Source organism: Neophocaena asiaeorientalis, unplaced genomic scaffold (assembly GCF_003031525.2).
Source record: "Neophocaena asiaeorientalis asiaeorientalis breed wild unplaced genomic scaffold, Neophocaena_asiaeorientalis_V1.1 scaffold129, whole genome shotgun sequence".
NCBI classification, from domain to species: Eukaryota; Metazoa; Chordata; class Mammalia; order Artiodactyla; family Phocoenidae; genus Neophocaena; species Neophocaena asiaeorientalis.
Window position 1 is genome coordinate 1,536,982 of NW_020172446.1, and position 19,269 is coordinate 1,556,250.

At 50.6% G+C, this 19,269-nt stretch overlaps 1 protein-coding gene and 1 non-coding gene across 2 annotated transcripts in view; both read left to right on the top strand.

The window, feature by feature from the left end:
* Positions 1-18,611, top strand: part of MYO1D (myosin ID) — a 337,803-nt gene extending 319,192 nt beyond the window's left edge. The window contains exon 22 of the mRNA XM_024736888.1: positions 16,488-18,611. Within this exon, the coding sequence (XP_024592656.1) occupies positions 16,488-16,644 (157 nt within the window). The 3' untranslated portion in view covers positions 16,645-18,611. The remainder of the gene's footprint in view (positions 1-16,487) is intronic.
* TRNAR-UCU (transfer RNA arginine (anticodon UCU)) lies at positions 3,470-3,542 on the top strand. Its single transcript has one exon. It is a non-coding gene; the product is annotated as a tRNA-Arg (tRNA).
* Positions 18,612-19,269: the final 658 nt, after the last annotated feature.

Genomic DNA, 19,269 nt, shown 5'->3' on the forward strand with positions numbered 1-19,269 from the left:
CCAAGGGCCCACACGCAGACTGGCTGATCAGAGTCCGTCCAAGTAAGGCCTGACCACTGCTTTGCAGATGCTCCTCCGACAGTTCTGATGCTCAGTCAAGGTTAACAGTGTTGCTCTGAGGGCTCCCAGAAGTGGAGGTTAGGGGAAGCAGGAAACTCACCAAACCCAGAGATTCCACTGCAGCTGTGAAGCTGACGCTGATACACTCTGGGCTGAACAAAGAGATGATCGGCTTCAGCCCACTTCAGGTTGTTTCAGCACCACTCACAGAACCTCTCTTTGCCTTAAAAAGCCTGCAGGGTCCCCTCCTTTGACAGTCGTTTAAAACAAATCAGTAACTGTCTAATCAGGGCACGAACCATTTTCCAGACTTGCCCAGGCAGGAGTGACCTAAATATTACTCAGGGTGTCTGACTTCCAGCCCCAGAGGAAGAGTGTATTTGGTTTGATTGTTTTTATGCTGATGAAGTTGAGCCAGTAATTCAAGGTCCCCATAGGGATGGCTGAATCATTCGATGCTATGAATTAGTTCTTTAGACCGAATGCAGTGGTGCAGAGCTATTATTGAATTACTCACTTTTCAATAGCACCCCTTACGCACTCACTCGATCTAATTTGTTGTGCCATTTTTAATTGATGTGAGCTAAAATGAGCAGAACTTGGAGGGTTTGGTGGGAGTGGCCCAGCCCATTTATAGCAGCCAGGTATGAAGAGCAGATCTCTGGAAAACGTGACTAACCCATTTCCGAGCCAACGGGCGTAGAGGCAGACTGCTCTGCTCTCTCTCCCAGGTAACCCTGCAGGCAGTAAATAGAGCCTGTATTAGAAGCCACGAAAGCTGTAAACACACACAGCAGGGAACTCTGCCCAAATTGCCCAACAAGGTATCAGGTGCAATTGACATTCCACTAGAAGTGTGTCTGCCGCAAGGTCAAGGCAAATTTGGCAAGAAGCCACGTGGGGACACTTTACATTGAAATCTCTTGGGAAACTGAGGACAGGGAAATAAAGCTTAGTCTTGGGCTCTTCAGTCGAGTTAGTGATTGTGGAGAGAACAGGAACCCTTCAGGTCAAGCAGGAAAAGCACCAGTGTGGCCTGGGCAAACCCACACTGTCTTTCCCAGCCAGCAAGCTCCAGCCTGGATCCAAACAACCCATTTCTGGGAACTTAAAATCAAAACTAAGATAGCAGTCGAATGGTCTCAAGTCCCCTACAGGGCCTTTGATGTGTATCCCAGCAGCAGCAGCATGGTGAATGGTTTCTGTAATGTGGGATTCCCGGGGAAAGTGGGCCTGGAGCACCGCCACTGGTGCCTCTCTCATTATAGGGCCAGAAATAGATGCCGCATCCCAGGAAAGGGGAGGTAAGGCTGCGTGGAATGTTTCATCTGTTGGAATTTTGTTCTGCGCGGCCTGACAAGATTACTGAGTTCTCAGTTCTGTAGCAGTGGCATTGAGTAAGAGTCTGAAAATTGATGCATTATGTACTTGCTTAAAATAGCAAATGCAGAAAAGGAAAAGCAGAGCCGCTAAGAAGTGTGCAGAACATATTGATGGAAAGGCCTCTGTTGCCTCTGTCATCACCAGCATGAAAGGGTGTATCGGAGCAGGGGGCGGATTTTCCATCAAAAGCATTCGTGTGGTAAAGGCTTCTGTACCACAATGAGTCAGGGGTACATTTTTTAGCTAACATAACTGAGTGCAAATCCTTCTGTTCTCAAACAGGTGGTAGAAAGTGAGCAATTTGTTTCTTTTCATCTCAGTGTTCTGGGTTGGTTCATGAGATAGTTGCTTCTATTTTAACCTTGTTGAGTTCCCCCTTAGAACAGAAATCCCCCGTTACTTGCTACCTAATCAGATATTCTGCGCTGTGGATCACAGCTGCCTGGATGGGCAGCAAGGTTTAGTGCAAGTGAGGTGGAAAGTGCATAAAAGGAATGTGTCATCTGCCCCCCGAGAGGAAAGCATCATCTCTTGTCAGCAGAGATAGGATTTTAAAATACTCAAGAACAAGTTAAAAGGGCTTTCTGGAATCGACAAGCCTTTTCACCAATATGGCCCTAGGAGGTGGCATGGTTATTGCTTAAGGGGCTATCCATGGTCAAGAGAAGAGGCCTTGAGACACAAGGGCAAGGGTCCCTTCAGCCCCTGTATCAATTGTTTAACCAACATTCTAAACATAAGGACCTCCTTCTTTAAAGCACTTGGCTCCATTAACAGACGTTCAAGGGGCACTTACTCCGAGCCAGGCATCGCCCTAGCCCCGTTGCCTATGTATAGTTTGGACTTTTTTTTTTTTTTTTTTGCGGTACGCGGGCCTCTCACTGTTGTGGCCTCTCCCGTTGCAGAGCACAGGCTCCGGATGCGCAGGCTCAGCGGCCACGGCTCATGGCCCAGTCGCTCCGCAGCATGTGGGATCTTCCCGGACCGGGGCACGAACCCGCGTCCCCTGCATCGGCAGGCGGACTCCCAACCACTGTGCCACCAGGGAAGCCCTATTTTGTCCTTTAACTCTCACCAAAACCCTTTGGAAAAGCATTACCACTGTTTATTATCCCAGTTCAGGAAACCAAGCTTCAAAGGGTAAGTGATCACCCAGAGCCATACCGCTGGATTCACACCCTAGACTGGCTGATTCCAAAGGCCTCTTCTCTCCACCAGGCCCCATTGTCTCCTGTCTCGATTAAGCAACATTCCTAGAAATACACAGAACCTGGAAGTCCCAGTCCCCGTCTCCTCCCTGCTGCCGCTGCCAGCTGCAGTGTCTGACTCCCGGGTGTGTTATAGCCAGAGTTCCAAAGGACTGGTTAGTATCCACGAGAAATCACTTTTTACAGGCTCAGCAAGCAGTTGGATGTGCAAACCACCCCTACATGGGAACTTGAACTAACTGTTCAGTAAACCATAATGTGCTGATTGTTGTCCGACAGTGACCAGTTTCCGGTTTCCTACAGGTCACCACAATTCTAGAGAATGTGACCTTTTATTTGCAGAGCAAGAATTAGGCGTTTCTTTTCCTCCCCAGCCCCCCGCCTTTATAATTTGCACTATTGCTCCTAGGAATACTGCTTTTAAAGTTTGAACATTTTCAGATAAAAATTGCTGGAAAGAATGGTGGGAAAAGTATCAACAAGTAGACCACTGATGGGCTTCCCCAGTGGTGCAGTGGCTAAGAATCCGCCTGCCAGTGCAGGGGACACGGGTTCGAGCCCTGGTCTGGGAAGATCCCACATGCCGCGGAGCAACTCAGCCCGTGTGCCACAACTACTGAGCCTGTGCTCTAGAGCCTGTGAGCCACAACTGCTGAGCCCGCGTGCCACAACTACTGAAGCCCGTGCGCTCTAGAGCCTGTGCTCTGCAACAACAGAAGCCACCGCGACGAGAAGCCCGCGCGCGGCAACGAAGACCCAAGGCAGCCAAAAATAAATAAATAAATAAATTTATATATAAAAAGAAGACCATTGAGACTTCCCTGGTGGTCTAGTGGTTAAGACTCTGCGCTTCTACTGCAGGGGGCTCAGGTTCAAACCCTGATCAGGGAACTAAGATCCCACATGCCGTGGGGCGTGGCCAAAAAAAAAAAAAAAAAAAAAAGAAGAAAACCATTGAATAAAAAGTGAGAAACGTTAAGGAGTTTCGGGTGCATGAGAATGGTACTCGGGCTGCTCACTTGCCATTTTAACACTGAATTGTCAAATTGGAGGCTTATTTGCTTCATATAGCACGGAATCAGGATAATATTGTAAATACTTACTTTATAGCAGAATTTGCTTACAAAATAGGTTTGGGAAACAATTTTGATACGTGATCTCCCCACTGGATCACACAGTCCTTTAAGGGAGGGAGAACAATGAGGTATATGTTCCCCAGTGAGTCCTCATAACATGTAGCGAAACCCTTTGGATCATTTCCAGAGGAAGTGAAACTCAACATTGTCCAAAACCAAACTCACTCTCTGTTTCCTTCTCCATCACCCACGCTGACAACCTAGAGATGTGGAAGACTCTACCTTTTACCATCTACGTTCAGTGGTCACCAAATTCTTGCTCTGAAGCGTCTCTCAAGCCTGACCTGTGTCTGCCCTGTTAACAAACACAGCCCTTTCTTCCCTGATTTAGTTTCCTACCCGGTCTGTCTGCTTTTAAATGCCCCCATCAGTCTATCCTCCACACCACCTGTTCCCTATCAATTTCATGTATTCGCTCGTTTATTAAATAAGCACCTACTTTATGCCAGACACTCTTAGGCACAGCGATAAGGAGGAGGTCCCATTCCCGTGGAGCTTCCCTTTAGGAAGGGCGTGGGAGCCATAGGAAGACAGACAGTGAACAAGACAAGAATCGAATAGGTCAGTTTCAGATAGCGGTAAGTGCACGGATAAAAACAAAGTATTATCTCTCTTCTCCACTCAAGGATCCTTAAAGGAGTCCCCATTGCTTGCAGAGTTAAGCCTAAACTCTTCGCCTGTTATCTACCCCAGCCTCTCTCCCACCACAGTCTCCAGACACAGTTGCATCCTGAACTACAGCCCCACGCTTGCCGTTCCCTGCATGTTCTCTAAGTTTCACTTTTAAGCTTCAACAAGGTCATCTCTGTTCGTCCAAGTCCTCTTCACCCTCCAAGGGGCAGTTCGTCACCTCCTGTTCTTGGGATTTGGAGATCTGGGCTGGGGAGGCCCAGGTAGGCTGCAGGGAGGAAGGGCAACTAGAGCTTGAGGGGCGTCGTGGGAGGGAGGAGAGATGCCGCCAAGCCGGGTGAGGCCACTAGGCTGAGGGTGTGCCTGTTCCCCGGGGATTCAGCACCCTGCCCCGCGGCTCTGGCTCCCTCCACGTGGGTGGGGAGCAGCGTGAGGAAGAGAGATCAGGTCGTCACGTCGTGGACCGGGGTGCTGGGAGCCCAGTTTATTCCCATGATGCATTTGCATTTCAAAGCCTCAAGCTCGGGGCCCGAGAGGCTGCACCCGGCAGCCAGCAGGCAGAATCCTCCACTCCTCCACCCTGTGCTTCCTGAGCGCACCCTGCAGCCCTCTAATGGTGCCAGCTTCCACGCCTTACATAGTAGCTATTTGTCAGCAAGTCGGCCTCCCTCCCCAGACTCTGAGCTTCTTGAGAACGGAGGCTGTTTTATTATTTGTCTTCTATCCCAGAGCCTTAGACTCAGATATTTGACGTAGGACACGTTTCAAGATAATGCCGAGGAATTCCTGAGCTCGTGGCAAGACTTCTCCTTAGTTCCCAACCCTGTTCAAAAGTGCCATCATTAATCTTATTTAAGCATTCTTTGATGACTCTCTTTTTAGTATATATGTCCCCTGTGTGTGTGTAGCTGCAAACCGCCTGAAATGCTCAGTTCTCGGATGGCAGAGGCTGGGGTCCTACAAACTCCCCTGTGCAGTGGGCCACAGCCCCACACACATAGAAGCTCAGATGCTTCTTGATGATGGTGAATAGAACAGGTAGATACGGAATGGCATTCCAACAAACCACTAAAAATCATCTGTTCAAAGGAAGATGTGGATCCTGGTTTGTGTTCAATCCAGGCTTATTTAGCACCTTCATTAATGATGTAAATAGAAAATAAACACCAATGTTCACAGATGGAGCTAACTTTGGAGGTCCTGTTAACAGAAGTATCAGGATAGGAGGAGCAGAAATGTAAGCAGGAAACAGCCAAGATGGAAAAAAAGAAGAAAAAAAAAAAGCTTAACACAGCAAAGAGAAAAAAAAAATCTCTCGAACAGATATTTTTTGATAAAGCCCCAAAGACAACAGAGCAAATCACTGAGATGAGAAGTTGAAGGGAGACAGAGAAAGAAGGGAGAGGTGGGAAGAGAGAGGAGGTCATGGAGGGTGGGATGGACGCAGAGGACCTGAGCTCAGGCTCCAGAGCCGACACCCTCTTGTTGGAGGTGACGGGGCAGCACCCTGAGGGGACACCACCCCCGCCCGTGATGCCGCTCTTTCCACAGCTGCCATCCCATGTGTTTTGTGGTAGAGGTTTGCTTTGGTGGTGTTTTGTTTTGTTGCTTCTGTTTTCTGTTCTTTCCTCATATCTGAGGGAGCGGTGGGTTTGTTCTTTTAGTTCAGTTTTGAAAGGTTTCATTATCCCCGGCGTAAAGCATCAATTTGGACATTTTGGGAGGGACAGAGGAATGCAGCCTGTAAAGAGTCCAGATTCCAAATCCATAAGGCCAAGTGGAGCATCCTCACTGCCTTGGTCTCTGATGCTGGTGGAAGGGAAACAAATCCAAGGGCCGAGCAGCAGTCACTGGGCCTCTCAGGATGGGCTCAGCCAGGCCACGTCCAGCACACAGAGGCCAGGCCCGGGTCCGCCTTGCCAGGGGAGGGCCCCCGACGCACGAAGAATAGGAACCTTCTGGTTGACAAAACCAGAAGCCAGGAGCCTCCACAGAGAGCTACAGGCCTCCTCAGGGACTCCAGCTGGAAAGTCAAGATGCCAGTGTGCCGGGGAATAGTTTAAAAAAGTACCTGAATTCTCCAAGCACCAGGAGAGCACCTTCTTTGACAGCCTGGAATCAACCAGGCCTGGAAACACCAATGTAAAATGTCATAAATGCCCAGGAAGCGAACGACAAGTGGTGACAGTGGAGGTCATGGCTGTGGGTCAGGATGCCCCAACCTTAACACCATGACAGCAGATTCCAAATGCTATTTCCTGACTCGTAAGCACCAAGTATTAAAGACTTGCACGCAGCAGAGGTATTGCCCCACGCTACAGCTAGACACATCCGTCCATCTGAGGTCTAAATGCAGTGGGGCAAAAAAAATAAACTTAAATAAATCAATAAGTGGAAGGGGGCTTCAATGTGTCACTCAAGAAACAGACACCACTTTGCGGCTGTGCAGAGCTCCTCGACCTTGCTAAGCTTCTGTGCCCTCATCTATGGCGTGGGCATAATGACAGTGCCTCGTAAGGTGTCAGCAAGGATTAAATGAGATGATGCATGTAAAATGTTTAATACGGCGCCTAGTGTGTGGAAAATTCTCCATAAGTGGAAGATGATGATTGTCAAGCTCCCCTCCCCCAATCCAAGACCCCTTTTACAGCTACACAAGACGCGCTGCTAAGTAGCACCAGCCATAGCCAGCAGACGGCTAAGTGATCATGGGGCCTATCTGTTCATATCACTCCGGGTATTACTGAGAAACACGCATGGAACCAGTGTCTACTCGTCTCCATTCAACCTCAAAAAAAAAAAAAAAAAAAAAATGACAACACGTTCATTGATGTAATTCCTGGAACTTCTTCAACCTTGCGTGTATGTTTCCAAAAATCCATGAGTCCAAACGTTTGTCATCCTACGAACATTTTTGTTTCCCTGAGAACTTCATTAGCAATGGGGCAGCAGCACCTAATATGTGAGAGTTTGGATTTACAAAGCAGAGTAATGATCCACTTTGCAGAAGGGTTCTTTGGCTCCCGAAAAGCATCCCTGGAACAGTGGGCATCCCTAGTGCCTCTTCATCTGCCTTAATCACACTCTGTACCTCAACACACCCTTGCACAGAGCACAGTGCCAGGAAGGCACCTGCTCCCCAAAGCCCAGCCCCTGCTCACCGATGGCGCCAACTCACTTCTCAACAACGCTGCTTTGAAGATGCTTGACATTGCCCTCAGGTCTTCTGGTTAGTGTCCAATGTCGAAATTCTAGGTTGACGGTTATTTTCCTTAAACCCTTTGACGAGTCTGTGTTTTCATTTCCCCCCCTCATATTTGATGAGAAAGCCTGTTATTCCTTTGCAAGCAATGTCTCTTCTCGCTCTGGGTGTTCTTCAGGTTTGCTCTGCCTTTGGTGACCTGCAGCGGATCTGCTTTTCAAGAGGTCAAGAAAGCTTGAGGTTTCCGTTTTTTACTGAAAAACCTTTGTGCGTGTGTATCTCCTCACGCCGTGGTTCCGTGCCCTTCCGCCAGGCTGGGAGGCAGACTCCCGGTGGGCTTTCCTAGGCCGGGCGGCCTCGTGCTGACCTCAGGCCTGGTGCCCTCGCAGTGGCCTGCACGTCCTGGACTTGGCATCTGCTGGCCTCCCATCCCCTCCTTCCTCCTGACTGCCAGAGTTTACCACCCCCCTTTCCTGCAACCTCCACTGGGGAGTTGTATTCACGTCGGAGACACCTGTAAGCGGTCGGGAAAGCTTGTCAGCTCCGATCACAGCACAGCACCATTGCCTGCTCAGAGCTTCGAGAGAACTGGGGACACAGATGAACACCCAGCTCAGCCTGGGGGTGGGGGTGGGAGGCGGGCGGTTCTGGAAAGCTCCAGGGAATGACTGAAGAGGTTTCAGCAGGGGGACAACAGGATCTTTTTCGTGCCTCTGATGACACTGTGTAGGACACGTTTGAAGCAGGGTGCCGGGCAAAGCGAAGACAGAGGAACGGGTTAGGAGGCTACGTTTGGAACCAGGAAAAAGGGGCTGAGGTTCTGGGCAGTGATGGTTGGTAGCGGAGAGAGAATGAGAAGGTGAAATGAACAGAACTTGGTACCCTGACCTGGGCAGAGGAGGGATCCAGGCCGATCCAGGCTTTCTGTCTCCGTGATGGGTAGATGATGCCACCTCTCCCCGGGACAGGCTTGACAGGAGGAGGGAAGCAGTTTGGGGAAAGGGCCAAGAGAATGAGCTCAGTGTTGGACACAGGAAGACTCAGCCGTGTGCGGCACATTCAGGGGATTTGTCGGGTCGGTGGCTGCACGTGTGTGCTTGGACCTCTTGCTGGGACAGGGGACACTGGGTAATTGTCTGTCATTGAAACCACAGCATGGGTGACACACTGTAGGAGAATGTACAAAATGAAAAGGACTAAAGGTAAAACAATAGGGAGTGAGGAAACAGAAACATACTCCTGCAGGATTCCTGCTGCTTCTTGAGGTCTGACATGGCCCCTTCTGGAAGCCGACACCGGCCACCCACGCTTAGGTGGCCCCTGTGCGTATCTCGGTGTTTGTTAAACTTTGCCCATCCTCTCAGTGTTGACGGGTGCCTTGAGGTCGGGGCCTGCATCCCACCCATTTTGTGTTCACTCTCTCTGGACGAAGCCCACCTCATCGTGGGCGCTCGGTAAATACCCGCCAAGAGAAGGAGAGCGGGTGGGGGAGGGATGGGTGATGGGGGCCCAAGCGAGGAAAGCCCTGGGGGAAGGGGGTCCCTGACCAGAGGGCCAGGAGGGTTGGGGGATGGGCGGGGGTTCCGCCCACTGGGCCAGGAGCCTGCGCGGGGGGCCTCGGCGACGAACGTGCTGCCTGCCTAGAACCATATAGTGACTGGAGTTTTATTTTCTAAATAAAAGTGGTGTCACCCCATCCCTCACCAGCTACAAACCCAGAGAGGACTCAGTAGGTCGGGGATGCAACGCCCCCCCCCCCTCAGGACTGCTGGCCTCTTAGACTCGCTCTAGAAGTGACTGTGGTCGAAGTGTCCATTCGACCCTGACAAAAACAGAAGTAGCCCTTCCTAAAGCAGGATTTTGAAAGAGCTGCCCTCTGTGATTTGACATGAACAGAGGGACTTCCTTCTGGAAGGAAGCGAAACACACGGGTCACAGCTGCAGACATGGGCGGGCCACTGTCCTCAGGGAGAGCTGGAGACCCTGCCCTTGTGTCCCGGCGGCGTCCAGGTGGAGGGCCACCTGTCCTGATGACGCCGGGGTTTATCGTGAAACACTCACTCCGCGTATCACCCCTGGGAAAAGCATCTGTTTACGACCTGCCTGTGCTTGGTGCAAGGCAAGCTTCCCCACACACACATCCTGTGACCAAACACAGAGAATGCTGCGTTAGTGCCGAAGGCTCTGGAACTGCTGGCCACTCCCCCAGAGGATCCGTGCGCCAGGCCGCTGCACTTCACCTCACTCCCATCCCGGTTCCGTTTCAAGTGTTAGAGCTCCAGTAGGAAATGCCACTGGAACGCCATGGAGAAAAGAGGGTGGGCTCAAGTCCCAGGCTGCCAGGGGTAAGAGTCTTCTGCTGACCAGGGGTCTGTACAGGAGGGGACATGTTCTGGGCTGCTTCAGCCCCTGGAGAGACTTGTGATGTCCCACCCTGTGTAGGACTTTTCAATGCGCGGCTGCACCAGCACGCCCGCGGATCCGGTCTTTCATTGACCCACGGATTTCTCTGATGAGCAGAGGACTGGAGGAAACGGAAGCAAAGTAACTTGATCAAGGCCATTTGCCTGCAATGATAGCTTGGAGCAGATGAAACAAGATGAAAGTCCCCGAATTCCACAGTTTGCTGAGCCATTAAATCCTGTAACAGAAGATGGGGAGGAAAGCCCCTCCCCCTTGCAGCCAGCCAGCCTCCATCGCAGCTGTCACCCGCAGCTATAAAATCTCCTTTCTTTTCTTGAAAAAATTAGGAGGGTGCCCTGGTTCCGTAAAGATTTCCAGTGTGTGAAGCGCGAGCAGGAGATGTCACCGGACCCCCTGGAGTGTCCACTCCCTGTGTGTTGCTCGGGCCCTGCCACTGCTCTGTCTCCAAAATAGGCACAAGATTCCCTTGCCACTGCTCTGTCTCCAAAATAGGCACAAGAAACCCCTCACAAGAAACCCCTTAAAACCATTTTGGTTTGAACTTAAAATGGGGAGAAAAAACATGGTTTGAGGACAAGTCCTTATTTTTCCTTTAGATCAACCCATTTTAAAAAGATTATTGTGTGGACTTCCCTTGTGGTCCGGTGGTTAAGAATCCGCCTTCCAGGGCAGGGGACGTGGGTTTGATCCCTGGTCAGGGAACTAAGATCCCACATGCTGCGGGGCAACTATGCCTGCACGCTCTAGAGCCCGCGCACCACAATTAGAGAGAAGCCCTCACGCCGCAATGATAGATCCCACGTGCCGCAACTAAGACCGGATGCAGCCCAAAAAAAAATTTTTTTTAATGATTATAAAATACCCATAACTTAAAATTTACCATTAGTCACAGTTAGTACATTCACAGTGTTGTGCAACCGTCACCACTGTCTAGCTCCAGAGTATTTTCATCACCCCAAAAGGAAACACCCTGACTCCTCTGCTTTCTGTCTCTGTGGATTTGCCTATTCTGGACATCTCATATAAGTGGAATTACAGTATGTAGCTTTTTGTGTCTGACTTCTTTCACTTAGCATAATGTGTTCAAGGTTCATCCGTGTTGTAGCAGATATCATTACTTCATTCCTTTTTATGGCTGAATAATATTTCACTGGATGGATAGACCACATTTTGTCTGTCCCTTCATCAGTTGATAGATATTTGGGTTATTTCTACCTTTTCTTTTTTTTCTGAAGTATAGTTAATTTACAATGCTGTGTTAGTTTCAAGTGTACAGCAAAGTGATTCAGTTATATATATTATTACATATTATGTATATTATATATTATATATATTTATTATGTATCATATATTATTTTCCAGATTCTTTTCCATTATAGGTTATTACAAGATGTTGAGTATAGTTCTCTGTGCTATACAGTAGGTCCTTGTTGTTTACTTATTTTATATATAGTAGTGTGTATATGTTATTCCCAAACTCCTAATTTATCTGTCCCCCCATTCCTCTATCCCCTTTGGGAACCATAAGTTCGTTTTCTATGTCTGTAAGTCTATTTCAGTTTTGTAACTAAGTTCATTTATATGATTTTTTTAGATTCCACATATAAGTGATATGACGTGATATTTGTCTTTCTCTGTCTGGCTTACATCACTTAGTATGATAACCTCTAGGTCTATCCATGTTGTTGCAAATGGCATTATTTCATTCTTTTTATGGCCAAGTAGTATTCCATCATATATATGTACCACATCTTCTTTATCCATTCATCAGTCAATGGACATTTGGGTTGCTTCCATGTAAATAGTGCTGCAGTGAACACTGGGGTACGTGTATCTTTTTGAATTATGTTTTTCTCTGGATATATGCCCAGGAGTGGGATGATACTATAAAACTCCTAGAGGAAAACATAGGCAGAACACTCTTTAACATAAATCGTAGGAATATCTTTTATGGATCTGTCTCCTAGAGTAATAGAAATAAAAACAAAAATAAACAAATGGGGTCTAACTAAACTTAAAAGTTTTTGCACAGCAAAGGAAACCGTAAACAAAATGAAAGAACCTACAGTACGGGAGAAAATATTTGCAAACGATGCTACCAACAAGGAATTAATCTCCGAAGTATACAAACAGTTCATGGAGCTTAATATCAAAAAAAAAAAAAAAAAAAAAGAAAGAAAGAAACAACCCAATCAAAAGATGGGCAGAAGACCTAAACAGACATTTCTCCGAAGAATACATACAGGGACTTCCCTGGCGGTGCAGTGGTTAAGAATCCGCCTGCCAATGCAGGGGACACTGGTTCTAGCCCTGGTCCGGGAAGTTCCCACATGCTGGGGAGCAGCTAAGCCCATGCACCACACTACTGAGCCTGTGCTCTAGAGCCTGCGAGCCACAACTACTGAGCCCGCGTGCCACAACTACTGAGCCCGCATGCTGTAACTACTGAAGTCCATGGGCCTAGATCCCGTGCTCCGCAACAAGAGAAGCCACTGCAATGAGGAGCCCGTGCACCACAACGAACTAGGCCTTGCTCGCTGCTACTAGAGAAAGCCCACATGCAGCAATGAAGATCCAGTGCAGACAAAAAATAAATAAAATTAAATAATTTTAAAAAGACATACAGATGGCCAAAAGGCACATGAAAAGATGTGCTAATTATTAGAAAATGCAAATCAAACCTACAATGAGGTATCACCTCACACCAGTCAGAATGGCCATCTTCAAAAGGTCTACAAATAATAAATGGTAGAGAGTGTGTGGAGAAAAAGGAACCCTCCTACACTGTTGTTGGGAATGTAAACTGGTACAGCCACTATGGAGAACAGTATGGAGCTTCCTTTAAAAACGAAAAATAGAGCTACCATATGACCCTGCAATCCCACTCCTGGGCATATATTAGGAGTTTTATAGTATCTAGTCTTCAATCCATTTTGAGTTTATTTTTGTATATGTTATTAGAGAATGTTCTAATTTCATTATTCTACATGTAGGTGTCCAGTTTTCCCAGCACCACTTATTGAAGAGACTGTATTTTCTCCATTGTGTATTCTAACCTCCTCTGTCATAGACTAAATTGACCGTAAGTGTGTGGGTTTATTTCTGGGCTTTCTATCCTGTTCCATTGATCTATATTTCTTTTTGTGCCGGTACCATACTGTTTTGATTACTGTAGCTTTGTAGTATAGTCTGAAGTCAGGGAGCGTGATCCCTCCAGCTCTGTTCTTCTTTCTCAAGATTGCTTTGGTTATTCAGGGTTTTTTGTGTTTCCATAGAAATTAACAATTTTTAATTCTGTTAACTAGAACAAATGAAAAATGCCATTGGTAATTTGATAGGTTCTGTGAACTAGAACAAATGAAAAATGCCATTGGTAATTTGATAGGGATTGCATTGAGTCTGTAGATTGCCTTAGGTAGTACAGTCTTTTTAACAACATTGATTCTTCCAATCCAAGAACACAGTATATCTTTCCATTTGTTTGTGTGGCCTTCAGTTTCTTTCATCAGTGTCTTATAGTTTTCAGGGTACAGGTCTTTTGCCTCCTTAGGTGGGTTTATTCCTAGGTATTTTATTCTTTTTGATGTGATTGTAAATGGGTTTGTTTCCTTAATTTCTCTTTCTGATACTTCATTGTTAGTGTATAGAAATGCAACAGATTTCTGTATATTAATTTTGTACCCAGCAACTTCACTGAATTCATTGATGAGCTCTAGTCGTTTTCTGGTAGCATCTTTAGGATTTTCCATGTTTAGTATCATGTCATTTGCAGTGACAGTTTTACTTCTTTTCCAATTTGGGTTCCTATTATTTCTTTTTCTTCTCTAATTGCTGTGGCTAGGACTTCCAAAACTATGTTGAATAAAAGTGGTGAGAGTGGGCATCCTTGTCTTGTTCCTGACCTTGGAGGAAGTGCTTTCACTGTTGAGTATGATGTTAGCTGTGAGTTTGTCATATATGGCCTTTTTTGTTTTTTTTTTTTAATTTTTATTGGAGTATGGTTGCTTTACAATGTTGCATTAGCTTCCACTGCACAACAATATCAATCAGCCATACACATCCAGATATTCCCTCCCTTTTGGACTTCCTCCCATTTATATGGCCTTTATTAAGCTGAGGTATGTCCCCTCTATGCCCACTTTCTGAAGAGTTTTTATCATAAATGGGCATTGAATTTTATCAAAAGCTTTTTCTGCATTGTTGTAAATAATGCTGCTATAAACATCCCTGTACAAGTTTTTGTTTGAACACCTGTTTTCACTTCTTTTGGGTATATATCCAGGAGTGGAATTGCTGGGTCGTGTGGTAATTCTGTGTTTGACTTATTGAGAAAGCAAACTCAATCCACGTTGTCTTACTTTGTTGTCTGCTGATGGCAGTGTGGACGGCACCAGCCGGGGGCTGCTTAGCTGCCTAGCTCTTCAGACCAAAAAGTCAGTTCTTCTTCCTGCCCTCAACACATGGAACCACTCACCCCCCTCTCTTCTGTCCAGATCCCACGGCAGCCCCACGGAGACAGGCAGGGAATCAGGGCAGGGCCACTCAGGGCTGCGGTGCTGGGGCTCTGCTTGCTCCAGGCCAGCAAGAGGGCCAGGATGAGGGTCGAAGGACCCCTCACCCAGATCACGGGCTGTGCATCTATCCCCAGGGCAGCCTGGCTCCCGCAGGAATGGAGAAGTGCCCGAGTCACTGCCTCCAATGGGCTCTGCTATTTTTATGTCCAAGTCTGGTTAAAAATAGCCGTCCTAAGCCAAGGTTTTAGCTGCAGCTGACAAGACATTAAGCATCAGATACCTAATGCCCATGAGAGATAACCACGGGTCTCTTCCTGTGTTCATTTTCTGTTTCTACAAGATGTTTAACAAGAAAGGGGGCTTCCCTGGTGGCGCAGTGGTTGAGAATCCGCCTGCCAATGCTGGGGACACGGGTTCGAGCCCTGGCCCGGGAGGATCCCACATGCCGCAGAGCAACTAAGCCCATGCACCACAACTACTGAGCCTTTGCTCTAGACCCCGTGTGCCACAACTACGGAAGCCCGCATGCCTAAAGCCTGTGCTCCGTAACAAGAGAAGCCACCGCAGTGAGAAGCCCGCACACCACAACGAAGAGTAGCCCCCGCTCGCCGCAACTGGAGGAAGCCAGGGCACAGCAATGAAGACCCAATGCAGCCAAAAATAAATTAATTAATTTTTTAAAGAAAGAAAGCAGGTAGGAAACAGCCATGAGGAAAGCCCCTAACAACATCTCCATCCCTGCCCCCCTGGGCGCTCCAGCAAAGCCCAGCCCAGTGTTCTGGGCACTCAGAGGCCAAGAGCGCCACTGCCCGCGGGCCCCCTTCCTGCGGAAAGTGAGTCTGAGTGATGGTGCCGCCCAGACCAGCCGGTGCCTGGGCAGTGCCTCCCTGTCCCCTGGGCCAGGCGGGCGGAAGCACAGTTGTGCCGGCCTCCCCTGCCATCAGACCCTTGGCAACCCGTCCAACGCCGAGAGCAACAGCCACCCAGGGAGCCTGGCCCGCCCGCCCCCAGCGCCGCCCTGGGGAAATGAAGGCGTTCAGAGCACAGGGAGCAGGGCCTTCTCCTCTCACCTCCCAGCGCGGAGAGCGCCGATGAGGCACGAGGCGCAGCGCGGGACTGTGCCGGCCGCTGAGTCTCCCAGCTCTTCCATCTGCGGCATCTGAAGTGCGTTCAGTGCCCCGCGGGGCGCCTGAGGACGGGCGCTGCTCCTCCCCAGCAGGTGCGCAGCCACCCCGCGGGCACTGGGCACTCCGGGCCCTCCGCCTGCTCAGCAGGTGGGAAGAAGCCCCGCTGGGCCAGGAGGGCCACATGGCTCCTGGGCAGGGGAACGGGCTCCTGCCCCGCACGCTGCCAGCCACACAGGTAGAAGCACCGCTGACCCTCCCTCCCACTTCCCGGCCTCCAGGAAGCTGACGTCCAACCGGTTCTAACAGCGGGACCCGCGACAGGCAGGGCCGAGCCGGGACTCACAGAAGACATTTCTCTCATCGTCGTCGTAGTCAGGTACCATGTGCGGGGAAGAGTCTCCACTTATCACTGGACGCAGCGCCCCCAGGGCTCCGTGTTGCCACCAGAGAGAACTGATAAACAGTGTCATCAGAGCCCCGTGCTGTGATATCCCCCTGCTGACATCTAAAGCCCAGCGACTGGTCCTCAGCCTCAGGCCATTGGGCGGTGGCCGTGCCGCACTGCGGCTCCCTGCCCTGTACTAACCCACAAGCGGGTTCTCAGGAGCCCGGCAGCGCCTGAACCTCGGGCCCTGGCTCCCCCAGGGCTTTGGTTCGGGACCGCAGCCCAGCACCATCTCTCCCGGCCTCATCCTCTCTGTGCCCTGGCCTGGAGGAGACACCTGTGAGGCCCAGGGACTGCCGGGGAGACTCCCCCACCTGGGCCCCCTGCTAACCGCCTGTCTTCTTTTCGGTCCTTCCAGTGAGAAGCGCCACCTTCAAGTCAACGTCACCAACCCTGTGCAATGCAGCCTGCACGGGAAGAAGTGCACCGTCTCCGTGGAGACACGGCTCAACCAGCCGCAGCCCGACTTCACCAAGAACCGCTCGGGCTTCATCCTCAGCGTGCCGGGCAACTGATGCGCAGGGAGGTGGGGCCGCCCGAAGCCCGCCCCGCTAGGCTCCACGCTGGGAGGGGCCCCCGCCTCCCCTGCGGCCCCTCCCCGAGGCCCACCCCCTGCTTTCTGCCTTTGGCCTCCGTCTTCCTCGGTCCCAACTGTCCGCAGACCCCTCAGCAAACCAAAGACCCCGTGTCCTGCCCAGCCCCTAGCCACCACCCCACCCCACCCCCCACCCCCGACTACAGCTCCCCTGCAGTCAGAGAAGGCCGCCCGCTGCCAGGCCAGGTCAGCCTGCCTGACCCCGTGACCAGCAGCTGGCCCTGCAAGGCGAGGGCTCGGGGAGCCCGGATGCAGTTTCTAGCCAAAGCCATGCCCCCGGTTTGGGGGAGGTGAGCTGGGGAGGTAGCCCTGCTCTCTCCCTGGGCCCAGCTGCCCTCTCCCCAGGGTGATGGCAGCCCCATGCCCTGGCTCAGGGAGCTTCTCAGAGCTCCTCGTGGACCCCTTCCCCGCCAGCAGCCAGCCAAGACCACCAGGTGAGCAGGTTCACCTGTAGGGCCAGCCCCTCAGCCCAGGAGCCAAGGGCCGGCAGTCTGTCCTGCCCAGAGCCTGCCCCCAGACCCGTGGCCACCTCCCCAGAGAGCGCAGCGCAGGGGATGCTCCAGGGATCATCTTACTTAACCACACAGCCTGGGCCATGGTTGTCTTGCACTTACTTTTGCAGTTTGCTAATCAGATATCATGTCTGCTGTGCCCACACTCGTGTCAGGAACGCTAATTAATAAAATAGAATGGGGGGTGGGGAGCAGGGGAGCAATCCGGGGTTTGGAAGTTGCCCCTCCAAACACCTCTGCCTCACACTCACGTGGAGAACCAGGACCGGGGTGGGAGGGCCTGAGCCCCAGGAACTTGGGGAAGTGGAGCGACAGAAACATTGCGGGGGTCCTGGCACTGCAGGCCAGGCCAGGAGAGCCGCCGCCTTGCCAGTCCCTGCCCGGCAGAGAGCGCGTGTGCTCCAGATGCTTCCGGGACCACCCTCCTCTGAGCCTCTTCCGAGGAGGACGCCACACACCCCCTGGGCAGCCCGGGCCTCCCGGCCTGGAGCCTTAGAAAAAGGAAAGACTCAGGCACCCCGTGTGGTCAGGGGGCTGAGGGTGAGCCCACGCCCCAGGAGGAGCCGAGCAGGATGTCAGAGAGGGACGTGCTGACGTTTTCTCCGCTTTCTGCCACAGAGGCTCCCCCTGCCACCCCGACCCCACAAAGCATACCAGATGCCACCTCCTGTGCCTGCCACGTCCCCCTGGCCGGCTCCCAGGTGGTCCCAGCAGCTTGGTCTCGCGGCTGCCCCACCCCTGCTTCCCAGAGCTCGAGCACATTCTCACCCCGTGCAGTGCACAGCAAAGAGTCCCGCCGGCATCCTGGCCTTGGAAACCCATTCATCCTCCAAGCCTGGTCAGCTGCCCGCACAGGACCCCGTTCAGCAGCGCCCATAGCTTTGCCAATCGCCTTGACACTATCGATCCATCTTAACTGGAACATCACCTCTCCTTTCCACTCGTTTCCCCAAACTTGTTGCTTTACTAGATACATGGAAATGTATGTTTTAGACACACCAAAAAGAACATGCCAAACGAGTGCCGTTCAGAGGCTGGAGAGGACGGGGGCTGGAGTCCTGCCCTCCCACCTTTTGGTGTCGCCTCTGGTCCCTGAGCCCTCAGCCAGAGCACCACCGCCGTCCACAAGCACTTTTTCATGATGTCCTACAGAAAGTCACAGTGTGTGGCAACCGAAGAAAGAATTTCGGGTGTGATCACAGCGCTGAGGGGAAGGCAGGAGGACACAGTGATTGTATGCGATGAAGTGTTTCTCTTGATTTAATTAAATGCAGTTTTATGGTTTGGTGCGTATATTCCTATTTTCCATTAAATTAACTTTATTTCTAAAGCATATTTTGATTTATCATCAAGAGCAATAAAGCATTAAATCTTACGTTTAAAGGTGTTCTGCTTTTTGAATTGAAAACTGTATCTACAGTTGTGAAAATTTGGCTTCTATAAACTGTTATCCCAGAGGATGGAAGGGAGCATTAAACACAAATCAGGTAAAAATGGAGGATAGTTTACGTGGGGCTGTTGATGAAAAGTATTCAATGGTGAGTGAGAAGCTGGGGGGAGGCGGAGCCAGGAGGCGGACAGGCAGTGGAATTAAATCCAAACACTTTCTCCCACCATTTTGAGGCCTGTGCACTAGATTTGAAACTCACTGCTTTCACGTTTACTGAGATCGAAGCACGTATAAAGGCAAGGCTGGGATCTCCAGGGCTGCAGTTGGAGGAGAGGTCTGGGTGAGCCGTGGCTGGTCAGCCTCTCCCCGAGCCCTCAGGTTGGGGTCGGGGAGCTGCAGACAAGCAAGGCCCTGCGGGGAGATGGGGCATCCCCAGCACCCAAGGGCCCCGCAGCCAGAGGATGCTACCGGGTCCCCGGTTACTGGCGGGACGGAGCCCGCAGTGATGGCTTCTGACTCAGACAAAGGAGGTGCCCTGATCACAAGGCTGACAGCTTCCAAGGTGCCACCTGAGCAGGTGCAACGCGTCCCACCCCCAGGCCCAGGGCAGCTCCAGCCAGCGGGGGACAGGGCCAAGGGGGCT